Source organism: Sinohyriopsis cumingii, chromosome 17 (genome assembly GCF_028554795.1).
Source record: "Sinohyriopsis cumingii isolate HCF-2022 chromosome 17, ASM2855479v2, whole genome shotgun sequence".
NCBI classification, from domain to species: Eukaryota; Metazoa; Mollusca; class Bivalvia; order Unionida; family Unionidae; genus Sinohyriopsis; species Sinohyriopsis cumingii.
In genome coordinates this window covers 15,466,576-15,479,599 of record NC_142977.1, presented here as the reverse complement: position 1 = coordinate 15,479,599, position 13,024 = coordinate 15,466,576, and the positions used below count along the sequence as shown (strand labels likewise).

The 13,024-nt window shown below is 31.7% G+C and overlaps 1 protein-coding gene across 4 annotated transcripts; it reads left to right on the top strand.

Annotated features, from left to right (window-relative positions):
* The first annotated feature begins 449 nt into the window (after positions 1–449).
* On the top strand, positions 450–12,707 carry LOC149777801 (uncharacterized). 4 transcript variants are annotated; one of them, XR_016415468.1, is made up of 4 exons: positions 450–608; positions 2,317–2,408; positions 4,887–8,058; positions 11,815–12,707. XR_016415468.1 is itself a non-coding variant. In XM_089938850.1 (4 exons), the coding sequence occupies exons 1-4, from the start codon at positions 576–578 to the stop codon at positions 11,991–11,993; spliced, it is 429 nt and encodes a 142-aa protein (XP_089794976.1). In that variant the 5' UTR covers positions 452–575; the 3' UTR covers positions 11,994–12,707. The 4 variants fall into 4 exon arrangements, 3 of the variants coding, with proteins under 3 accessions (XP_089794978.1, XP_089794976.1, XP_089794977.1); XM_089938850.1 differs by having other exon boundaries at positions 452–608; positions 7,934–8,058; XM_089938851.1 differs by having other exon boundaries at positions 453–608; positions 7,985–8,058; positions 11,815–12,411.
* The last annotated feature ends 317 nt before the right edge of the window (positions 12,708–13,024 follow it).

The following is a 13,024-nucleotide window of genomic DNA, read 5'->3' as shown; positions in this document are numbered from 1 at the left end:
TGTACAAACAGATTTCTTTTTTAAACACCTACCATATTTCCAGACAATTCTGCCAATAGATAAAATGGCTGAATACCATATAACAAAGAAGTGCATATAATAGATCAGCTCTAAGTTTCCTAACAGCTATTTTTATCGCTAAGCGAGATAGGTGATTAAGCTTGTGCCCATGGTATTAAATAACAGTATGAGTCATTAGCCATTAATATATTGATTTAAATGATGAGACGTTTTGGGCGTAAGTTAGGCGGTCTTTGGTTAGGTTACTTGAAATATGATTGGCCTGATAAAACAGTCCATGTGTCCTATTCATTAACATTATAGCTGGTCGAAGTACACTTGACAAGTAGGTAATGTAACACTGTGTATTTTTGCATTATGTTGGTGTCTGATTATCCTTCAAACCTTTCATACAAAATCCATACACTCCGTGCGTATCTATTTTGAAATAGGTTAGATCCTACTGAACAAAGATTGACGTTAACATTGTCGTATCACAGTTTTGGTTGTTGTATAAATACTGGCTGATTTAGTAATCATGGATATAAAGGGACATAGTACATTTTCTTATCGTTATGACCAAGCTAGGTATATGGAAATACTTGAAGGTAAGATGTATGATTTGATAAGATCTCTGATAAATGAATTTGGTCACCTAGATTTAGACCCTGAAGAATATTAACAGAATCTTTAAAAAATATTAGGACAAAAGTTCTAACTGAACGACATTTTTATTGCCTGGGCATAGGCGAGTCCACTGAGATAAAACTTATAAAAAGGCTAATAGAAAAGGATGATGCCAATATTAGAGAAGACGGTATCATTGTGATGTGTATAAACGAGTTAGTATACGCTACAACCCTAAGGCTAATAGTCTAGAAAATGATTTTCTTTTATCCTCAGACAGTAGAGTACGGTTAACTAAACATCAAATTATACAACATATAACCGTACAAATTCCAGATAACCTGTTTTATATTGATAGCAGTTCTGTTAAATTAGATATTATAAAGGTTGGTGATCACACGTTTGACGCTGATATATTCAAGGAAGTTAAATGTAGTTACAATAATTTCAAATACATTAAACAGCCAAGAATTATGTGGGGTACAAGTAGTAGTAAGAACATATCTAGTAACTCGGAGCAAGTGATTTTCAATATTTCTTTGTTTCAACAAATTGAATTCATTCATTTTTTAGGTGTGCTTGGAGTTTTAAAGACAGATAATGCTAAGATCCTGCACAGATTGGGAAAATATATTTATCAAATAAAATTGCATTATTATTATGCGTCATTTTTGGAATTTTGGAACAAATGGTTATATTTTAATCCTGAAGGTCATTCATGTGATCCACCTGACACAAAAGTTAAAAGATCTTATAAGTTTGAGGGAGATGCAGCTTGCATCAGAGAAGACGAGGAAAGAAATATTAAAGGATTGTTTGAGTTTATCCCATTTTAGATATTATTACAACTCAGTTTTAATGTCAAAATATATACAATGCGGTGGAAATGATCATAGGCTAATGAGACTATAAAGAAAGGTATAATACTATTCAATCCTAGGTTCTTTTGTGTACAGAATGTCTCTTTTCTTGCATGGTTTCTATCTCTTTGCCAAAGTTTAGTGGACAAAAATGCGATTTAAAGATAGAAGGGTCTGCTAAAAGTTAACCAGTATTAAAACTGAAAGATGTTTGTGGTGGTTGAAAATTATTCTGTAGTTCTTTTCAGAACAAATGTAACAATTTTATAAGTTTGCAAGCGGATATCATGGTTCAGAAAAAAGGAATATAAAGGATATCAGTAACCCATATTACTTTCATTTACTGATTGTTAAAGACCTGACCTTGACACCATTACAACAGTTTGTGAAAATGGCAAAGAGAGGAATAGAACGGATATGGTTTCTGGCCTATATTATTTGAACTGTATGAGTGTTGAAGAACTAGCATAGATAATTTTCAACAGCTGTACTTTGACCATCTGTGGAAAAGACAACAATTTCATTAGTCACATTTTACTTTTTGCAACGGTATAATTTTTGAAAAGTAAATCCTGCAGCTAGTTTTAATTTATAATAATATCGAAGTCTTTATTTCCTACAGGTGCTTCTACCTGTGTCACTGAATATATGCTTACAGTTTAGCTGCAACAGGGAATCAAATCCGACAATATCTCTCATTGCTTCTAATCGGACCAAAATGTCGAATTCCAAAACTACAGCAGATTTTAAAAAGTCAGCTGTCAGATTATTTATCTTAGCATGAAACTACCGCAAAAAGGTGAAAAGCATTAATTTTTATTCAAAACAGCTGCTCGCTACACAATGGTTCAAGTCCAGGCTGAAGGTTTTCCAGCATAAAGAAGCACAGGATTACGTTTACCTTCCTGCAAGCGAGGCAAGGTCGGTGTTTGTCTATTAAAATTTCTAATTGCTGAAAAACAGCTCATGTCCAGAATTTTAATAGAAGCTTTCTTCCGCAGCAGAATAATCAAAGACCAGATTATCTATCGGAGCTTTAACCAGAATATACGAGTAAAAGTGTACATTGCAATAGGTACAAGACTGTCAAAGTCCATATTATCTATCAATCATTGTAGAAGACTTAAATATGGCAATGTAACTATTTTGATGGTTGGGACACCTGTTCACCAATGCATTAAACCAAGTAGGCTTTAAATCGCATTCTTTTAAAGAGGAAGATTTTGGAATATTTAATTTCAGCTTTTGAGTTATGTGCTAATAAGTGTCCAAAATAGCAAATTAAAACTTAAAGATCAATTACTCACTATATAAAGTATGAACCATATGAAGGATATATCAAACGCACTCCAAAATATAGGGCAAACTATGCGAATGCAGTGTGTCACACATTTTAAAATGATAGGTAAAACGTTAGTTCACCTAACATAGAGATAGTATTTTACCTGAGGAGGCCTCCACGTGCCAAGAGCTGGGCAGGATCGAGTCGGACCCAGACTTTCAGCGAGTTCTGATACTGACGAACATTATCAACCTACGTAATTATGAGTTTCACGAAGCGCATACTAAATTTCATCAACTATATAAAGTGGAATCAAACCTTTTTAAAAAACGAAAATATAATTTTCTTTAATTTAAACTCAGTTTAGAATTTTCGATAGAAATTGGTTATCTACATTTTTTGCTGACGTACACATATGATTAAATCTAGACCTCAGGAAACGAAAGTCATAAAAGGTTTGTAGGAGTCCATGGAATGTGGAAATGGTACTTACTTTTGGGTCAAGAAAACAACTATTAAATTCCAAAATGATACAGATCGACCTGAATCATCATCCAAAAAAAGGTAAAAAGAGAAGGCCTCCAAAGAAAGTAACAGTATTAGTGGATGTCCTAACAAAGGGTTCATATTTAGAAAGAAAACTAAAGCAAAACAGTGGTCTTCCGCTTAAAAATATTGCACATTTAAGGAAAATTGTAAGGGGCAATGTAATACAAATCAGATCAAGTCAAAACCAAGTCGGAAAGCTAAATGAAAAGGAAAACATACGAGAAGATATATCCAATTCAGATGCTCGTTTATTCCACAGAATTGCTTTCTTCGATAATACTAATCATACTTTTTCATTACCATAGCAATTATATCTCTTTCCGAAAACTAATAATGAATTAATTGCCATATTTCATTATAGTTTCAGTTAAATTTTAATGGTTTTCCTAATTTTCCATTTTTTATAAAAAAAAAAATGAATTTTAAAGTTTTAAAAACCAAAAACGAAATACATATTACAACTTTTGATATTTTTGTGCGTTTAACAATATAGTAACAAGTTTTGTATTGAATAAAATCTGTTCAAATACAATCTTTTACAAGTATGATGAATAAAATATTGTTATTGCCTCATCGATAGTTAATCCTTGGACAGAGTTGCACGTATTTGCATATGGTCATTGAAGTAGATTTAATAACTTGACATTTTGTATTGTCTGTTTCTTCTAATGGTTCAAGAACAAAATATTTCATGACGATAACTAACAAAAAAATTTGTTTCTCTTTCTGTATCACAGTAACGTTTTGGATGTACTATTTCTAAACCTTCCTAACATCATTCCTTTTATATTTTCTTTGTATGTGCTTATTTACATCACAACGAAAATTACATAGACAATTATTTCTCGTTGGTAGCAATGACGTCTATTTTAACAGTGATACTGCTATTATGTTTTTAAAAATATTTTTTATAAAATACTTTAAATTTAGATGAAACAAATCTTTTAATATCATTTTGGACGTGCTTATCATCTTAATGTTCACTAAGACAGCGGATATAAATGTATTTTATGTTTCTAACATTTTTAATTTCATTAGGGGTCCTTTCGTTTTTAATGTTATGATTAACATTCGTTATCTATGAGATATTAGGCAATAAATTAATTTGTTGCTGGATTTTAAAATCTCTTAAATATTATCGATACCTGATATTAACACAGCTAAATTTATTTGAAACGAAAAATGATTGTTTTAATTTAACAAGTTTGCATTATAATTGTTAACTGATAAACCATCTGTAGTCATTCCACGAATATAATTACTATTATTAATTATATTGTTGTATGTACTGTAATTTCTTACATCTCTTATTTTACATATTGTTTATTTTGCTGATTTAATGGTTGTTCTTCGGTATTATTTTAGATATGTTATTTGTCAGTCATAATATCACGAATATATTCGTTAATTACATTTCTTCCGTTGTCCCAAGATATAAATCTAATACGTATTGTGATGTTGTTTCGTCGGCTTTTATGACAATATGTATATGATCTTTATTTAATTCCGTAATATGCCTCGCCAAAATCATTTATACATAACTAGTTTTCCTCCTTACTTTTCTACAGCCGAGCTTAAATGCTATTGACATTATGGTGGCTTGTTGGTAATTGTTTTTCTTTACTGCTAAACATAAAATGTCCTAACGTGAGTTTGAGTTTAATTCAACTAGATTTAGGGTTTTTCAAAATTAAAATTGTTCGGCTTTACTTCAGTTCTATTTAATTTATAGCTATAACATCTCAGTAGTGCAAAGGAAAAAAAATTGTGGTTCCTTCTACATTTGCTAGTACTATTAGGTATATTCTTCTATCTTATGATTACCAATTATGTGCTAAATAACAAAATAAATAATGAATACAACTTAAAATCATCAGCATCAAAATGTCTTCTTGCGTCAGTCGCAACACTGTTGTTTTTACTGCAATTATCAAAATGATACATGGATCCGATTTGGGAATCTTTTTCAACATGAGGTACGACGGGATTACAATAAGGTATGTATCCCTTTATCAACTATACAAATTGCTGTTAAAGTTGTATTATAATTTTTATTTATGAAAACCTCTGTTTTACGACTCGTGTCTGGTTTCGATATTACATATTGGAATTTTTATATTGATTTTATGCAAAATGAATTTTATCAATTCTATCAAATAATATGAGAATCATATTTCGATATGTTATTCGTGCTATTTTAAAATTTCAATTTTATATTATTTTGAGTATATACTCTTGAATATTGTCAATTTTAACATAAACATTATATTAGTGATTATGCACATCGGGATTAGATTAACAATACGCATCTGATAAAACTAGAGATGCTAATTCCAAATTAAAATTATTTTGTTCTCAAGAAATGGTTTCAAATTCTTTTTTCATGAACATTTATTTCATAACCATTTTTTTTTATGAACGTAATGTTCTTGAAGATAAATTTCTTTACCTTGTCTGCATGATATTTCTATATTCATCTAAAAGCCACATAGCTGCGTAAATTAAATCTACTTATAAAAGAAAATTTATAATTCATTTATATGTTCATTCCAATTTTAGTCCCAATGTCACATAATTTACATCAATATTCATCTCTGACATGCAGTTCCACATGTCCGGGTCCAGCTGTAAGATTGTGAAATTTCTCAAAGTCGATTCTGTATTTGTTTGTTAAATGATTAATATAACTATAATGAAACTATTCATATTCAAATGTATATATTTCGAAAGAACTCCGCCTTCAATGTTAATCAAAATTAATTCATCATCTACCATAATGATGCCTTTAGGATCGACTGTTTCATCCATGTACTTATAGCTATCGTCAAACAGTTTATCTAACGGTGTTTTAAAATCTGTATGATATATGTTTTTTCCGTCAAATTTTCAAGTTGTGCTAATTTTACTAAGCCTTAAATTTAATGTTAAATCTAACATAAATTTATATCTTGTTCCTTGTTTATCAAAGGATACTTACGTTTCTTGTAAAACATATGTATCATTCTTTGAAAGCTGAATATTTGTCCTTAATACGTGTCTGTGAATTTGATATCTTACATCGTAACCCTGCTGTTTGTGTCAGTCTGGAGTCATCTTTTTTATTTTGAATGAAATCTAACAATTTATAATACTTTTTATTTATGCTACATAATTTAAGTTGTTTATAATCAAACTATTAATAGTTTTTTTCCATTACATATTGCTTTTATCTTTCAATTGTACAAGTGAGTTAAATTTATTTGCATAGCTAATGTATCTACTAAAACGATTCATGTAAAAAGCATAAGATCAATTTGTGGTTCAATAATAGCACGAAGACCATGTGCAAACATTTCTATCTGAATTTATGTAACTAATGAGATAATTGATCAGTCCATGACAAGCCCTATCTAAAGTTTTATTTAGGAATTTTCTAACCTACTATTCTTTGCACGGATCATTCTTATTCTTTTACAAAGTTTTTGTTTATGTTTTAATGTGGGTGGTGCTTTAATATGTAAACTTTCTGACATGATCCTATCCGCTTCCTGTTTTCAGATTGATAATAGCAATTATGTCCGACACATATTGTCTCTAAATCATCAGTTGGAGCTTCGTTTGCAAACAAACATAATGTCTGTTAAATAATGGTAGTTTCATGACTGAGAGTTGATCACCATCACTATCAACATTACCCCATGGTTTAGAATTTAATAACAGGAATTTACACTTTAAGTTTCACAAGTTTTATAAATTCTTGTTCTTATCATTTCGAGGTAAAGTATAAGCAACGTTACAAGTTTCAGTATTCCTTAAAGTGAAGAAAATAAATTAGCATGTATATTTTCATGATAAATAATGTACAGGATATTAATAAAATATCCTACAAGTAATTAACAAAACTAATTTAATCAGTGCTTGGAAAGATTTATCATATATTGTATCTGTTTATTGAACACACTAGTCACCACCTTTGCCTGGATATTTATTAAAAAAACAAATATTTTTTAAGCATATTATTTGAAAAGCAGGATATTACGAACGTTCACTAATGTACATCTAGTGCATGTTAACCAAAATCTGTTCGCAAGATTGTAACTGTTTCATGAGATACACTGGGCAAAGTTAGTTTCTTATCGAGCAACCTTGGTCAAATAATAACTGAACTTCACAGAATGCTACAATTCTAAACGACTTATAATAACTATATATGGCTGCAATATGTTGTCTCTATGTATTAAAACACATTGGCCACAATTAGCTGAAGTCATATTTTTATGATAAAGTGTACCAATATATCCTAAATTTTGTAATGTAATTTTCTGGATGTCGTTTAAATATTAACAAAATGTCTTATGGTTGCTCATTTTTATATCCATGAATAACATAATATACACAATAATAACACATACATTTACCGATGTGTGGCAAGACCAACATAAACGATCAATATTTTGATATTTGTAGTCGTTGTATACCTCAACGAGAACCCTAGCAATCAATGCAGTTTTCTAGATTTATTACAATAGATTCTTTTGTATGCATTCTTACAGGTAATATATCGTTACCAAAAAAACCTCTATAATTATTTATTTTATATTTTTCATAATAGTATCAATTTGTATTTTAATAAAAGCTTTATCGTCGTCTTCATCTCTTTTTCGTCCCTGGTAAAACAAAACAAAAGAACTTCTCCAGCGACAAAATTCACGAACCAGTTGCCAACTAACTACTCTAACGAAAGATCACCTAATATTGCTGGTAAGAAGAAACTTAGTTTTATAGTTACAGTTCTTGATATTTGTTGGCTTGGCATATATGTTAATATATTGTATAAATCACACAATCACTGACATCTTTCCAAGATTTGCAATTAAGGTGAGATAAAAGAACAGCGTAACAACGATATCTTTGATTTTATTTCCGACAGATTATTGCACACCTAATCCTATTTCCCTTATAGCATCAATATCAGATTGGCTTATTAGAACTATTTTGTTCTGTTTAGAAACGCTGAAGTGATACATTGCTCTTTGAGGCTTTTTGGAAAATAATACAAATTTATTTTGGAATCGTTTTTTTGTGCGATTTGTTATTACTTTCCACGTTCCATTTGCTTATTTACCAGCAAATATTTGTATGTATACTTTTCCTTGTTCAAACGTTAATTGTTGGATTTAGTTGGTTGCTGATTTTCATTTCTAGATTACTAGATATTGATAACTTTACTTTAATTTTAGGCCTCCCATATGCTAACGTGTTCCTTTACTTTTTAAATCTGACATCATCAACAACATCTGCTCTCATTTTATAATTTTCAGCTATATTTATCAGAATCCTTGCACGAAATTGATTCTTTGGTGATGACCCTTCGAACTCGAAATAATGAAGCAAATTCTTAATATCTCTTGGCATTTACTCCATATTATCGGATTTTGTAAACCATCTTCAATTACATTATCTTCAAACATATTTAAATAAGTCTGATGTAACTACTATCATGAACATAATACTGTCATACATAAGGTCATTCCACACAGAGTATTCATGTTGAAATGACACGTTTGTATCTGTCCTCGAAAGCATTTTTTATTTCCTTATTGTTGCTTGATAACTCTTTTCTTATTTTGATTTATTTCTGGATTTAAGCTTTTTTCCAAATTTGTTTCAAAGATTCTTGTGAGTCTTCCTCTATACATGTTTCAGATTTGAGCATATTTTAGATAATTGATATTAAATTACTGGACAGCATTTTAGGTTGCATTGAAAACATGGATTTAATCAGTTAAATTACTCAAGAATAATTTTTAAGATAACGTACATTTGTCACTAAGACACACACATACACACACACACACACACACACACACACACACACACACATATTCTATAATGGCCATTATGCTGTTAATGTGTTTATGTCTGGAATGCTATTTACTGGATACTCACGTTCTCGATATTGTTCATCATGTAATGATTGCAAGGAAGGCAATAATAATACAAATAATATTATCAAAACATTTAGGTAAGTTTAATGTTTGGTTTCCTTTCATCATTTATAGCAAATTGAAAAATATTATTATGATCTGTTATATTACAACACGATTACCAACACTTTGGAACTTGGGAAGATAATCTGCTGTTGTTTATTCACAATTAATATTTTGTATATATCCAGCAATGTAACTGGAAAGTCGTTTGATTTGCTATATACATCATATCTTGGCTCAAATACTTGTCCAATACTCGTTAGTAATCACTTTAATATAAGCATGTTATTGTCATATAACTCAATAGAAAAATCACCAATTTCATTTCAAATATTTGGACTTATTATAAATTTCAGTATAAGAACATTATAGTTTTAGGCTGCTTGTTAACTGTTGTGGACTTTTCTAATATGTAATATTGCAATTATCATTTTTTACGTGAATTCCTGATATTAGTCCAATCGGATCCAAGATGTAAAAAATATCAATTATTGACATCCTCCTATTTATCATCATCATCATCACCATCACCCATTTCTTACTTTTCCCGCTTTCCAATAAACCTGTGATTCTTGTAACGATTCTGTATCATATCAAGCAGAAAAATCCTCCCGGACAATGCTGTTAGCTTCCAACATATTGCCTATATATGTTTGACATAGAACTCTTCACTTGTGTTAAGAACAATCAGTTTATTACAAACGATCGTGGTGAAAATGTATTATAATTCGGACAGCAAATTATCATGTTAAATTGTTTCATGCACGTATGCATGTATGGATAGTATATTTGGGGTTTGTACGCGTTTGTATGGATACTATATTTTAATTTTGATTTTATTCTTCGATCTGTTGTGTGTGTGTGTATATGTGTGTGTGTGTGTGTGTGTGTTAGTGTAAGAACGTCTGGATAGTATATTTGTTGGGATTTTCCTCTTCCCTGTGTGAATAGTATATTTTAGGTTTGTTTTTTCTTCTTCCCTCTGTGGTGTGCGTGTGTGTGTGTGTGTGTGTGTGTGTGTGTGTGTATTGGTCTCTGTTTGTCCCTATAAAACTCCCTTTATCCCTATCAAATACATTCAACCTACCTACCTACAGTAGCGCGTATTTAGGTCAGCCACTTGCAACACTGTTGACATTTATCCCCTAATGTTCAGTACAGTGACGTCACTGACGCTGGAAATTTTCAGACTATAAATATGGACTTGGGGATTTCCACAGGTTCTAGCTATACATATGTACTAGAGTTCATAAACAGGAACGTCACTCAAGCTGAGGCTATAAAAAGATAGTGGGGTTTTCCAAAGGAATAACCCACAAGTTGTAGTATAAATAGATAGTGGGATTTCATATGAATTTTAGCTGATTATAGCTATAAATAGATACATGGGTGTTTATCCACGATCGTCACACAAGTTGATATTGTAAGTAGTTACTAATTTTATCCATTTTAGTCTAAACCATTGTAACTTAATTTTCGGGGATATGTTTATTTTCCTTTAAATTCTGGGACAATTTCGTCATTTTAGCGTTACTTTTAGTCACATTCATTTTGTCGTTGAGCATTTCCTTGATTATAGCTATTTATAGCATCATTACAATTATGCAAATTTTTGAACACCCCAGCAAGATTTCAGGTCTTGGTAATGCTTTATATATAAATCTCACGCTTGTACTAGTGTATGTATGTCTCTGTCTCTGTTGTGTTTGACCCTCTACCATCATTGTCCCTAGACAATCCCACCATGTTCAATTCCCCTTGACGCTATACGGACCCACCATGTTCAATTTCCATATGTTAAATTCCCCTTGACGCTAGACAGTCCCACGATTTATTCCCATGTTAAATTTCCCTTGTGGCTAAACAGTCCCAGGGTGGTTAATGTTAAATTTCCATTGAGGCTAAACAATCCCAGGGTGTTTTTTTAATGCTAAGTCCCATTGAGGCTAAATCGACCCCATTCACTACTCTTGTCCCTAGACAGTCCCACGATCTATTCCCCATGTTAAATTTCCCTTGTCCCTAGACTAACCCAAAATAGATTCCCATGTTAATTCCCATTGTCCTCAGAGGGCCGCAACAATATCTCCCATGTTAAATTTACATAGTCCCCAGAGGGCCGCGACCCTGCTTTTAATGGTAAGTCCCATTGTCCCTAGATCGCCCCACTTTACTACTGTGCTTGCCTATACCGACCACTACCATCTCCCATCTGTTCCCATGCCTTCGAGTCTCGGGCCAATATGGGTATGTGGGAAACCTTGCCAGAAGACTCCTGTGGATCGGTGTTTCTTACGGGGAGTTTCCCCTTTTCTTCCTCTGCCAGTTATGCTTGCCGCCATGTACAGCCTATCATTCGCTAAAATATGACGTTAAACCAAAAACAACAACAGGATCATTAGCAGGTAAAGACGATGGTTACATGTGAGACGCGTTATCGTTTATTACACCGGATTTACACATGCAAAATGACAAGGTACAAAGTACTTTATTTTTACAATATCTCTAATATCCCTTTCATTTACAGATATGCCATTGTCTGGTCCTGTGTCAAACGAGAAAGTGAAAGAAACGCTCTTCTTGAAAGCCAAGCATTCTTTTGTAGAATCATTAGCAGGGTCAGCGATATTAGGATCATCAAGCCATACAAAAGCAAGATCAATTATGAACACAAAACGAAGTCTCAAAGATAACTGCAAAATCTAGCTTTCATAGCTTTTATCTGCAATTAATCTTAAATCGATGACGCGTGCGTGCTAACATGACAACGTGTGTCACGTTACCTCTACAACTATTTATTTTACCCAAAAGTATCGACATGTAATATTTTCAGGGTACATAGACTGGTTAATGGGAATATAAAATTACATATCAACTGTATGTTTAAAATCTAGAAAGAAAGCAATTTACTCAGTAAATAATTCATTCCGCCTTGTAAATTACCAGAAATGATATTATGATAGCAGAGGCTCAAGCTTCGTTACAATGATAAAAGAATATTCCGAGTGTTGTCTACCAGCATTTGCAGGGCATAAATTGCGGTACAAAACTCATCCGATCGATATAGATATGTTTTTATAAGGTTTACGAAACATTTAGTAAAGAGAAAACAAAACCATGATAATGTCCACTTCCTTGAATATATCGTTAGCCATTATTTTTAAATATCATCAACAATTGTTTTACATAGATTTTCTCAAAACCTGTCTGAAATTTATGATTTCATAACTGTTATGTTACATATATTAATTATTTTCAATTTAGCATCGACCGATGCATATGAAATAATGCTATTTCTGCTTTATAGCTGGAAGCATACCCTGTGCAAGCTGAGTCTTAGCTCTTCAGTGTGGTTGGTTATTCTTAGATGAAAGTCTCATATCTAAATCGTACAATATCACATAAAACAAAGACATTGAATCATTTGTTCCAGAAAATCTTATATTGATCACTGTAACTGGCATGACACATCATTTAAAATCTAAGGAATTTGTCCTGGTACGTTTCCGGCGTGAATTAGCGTAATTTGTTTACTGCATATTGAAAATTTCTTAACAAATAGGTGCAATTTTTTAAAATGTTGACAATTTTAATTTATATATGATAGATTACGGCAGTCGTATAAATGACGTACATTAGATCTATAACCCAGTCAAGCCTATGTGCCTCTACATCACGTGATGATATAACGGCACGTGCCAGAGTTTTGATTGAGCATTTATGCTTGTCTAAAACAA

Bases quoted from the DNA above. Each gene is read 5' to 3' on its own strand.
- LOC149777801 (XM_089938850.1), top strand. From the start codon at position 576: ATGACCAAGCTAGGTATATGGAAATACTTGAAG. The intron at 609-2,316 runs GTAAGATGTATG...TATTCAAAACAG, and splicing joins GTATATGGAAATACTTGAAG to CTGCTCGCTACACAATGGTT. The intron at 8,059-11,814 runs GTAAGAAGAAAC...TTTCATTTACAG, and splicing joins AAGATCACCTAATATTGCTG to ATATGCCATTGTCTGGTCCT.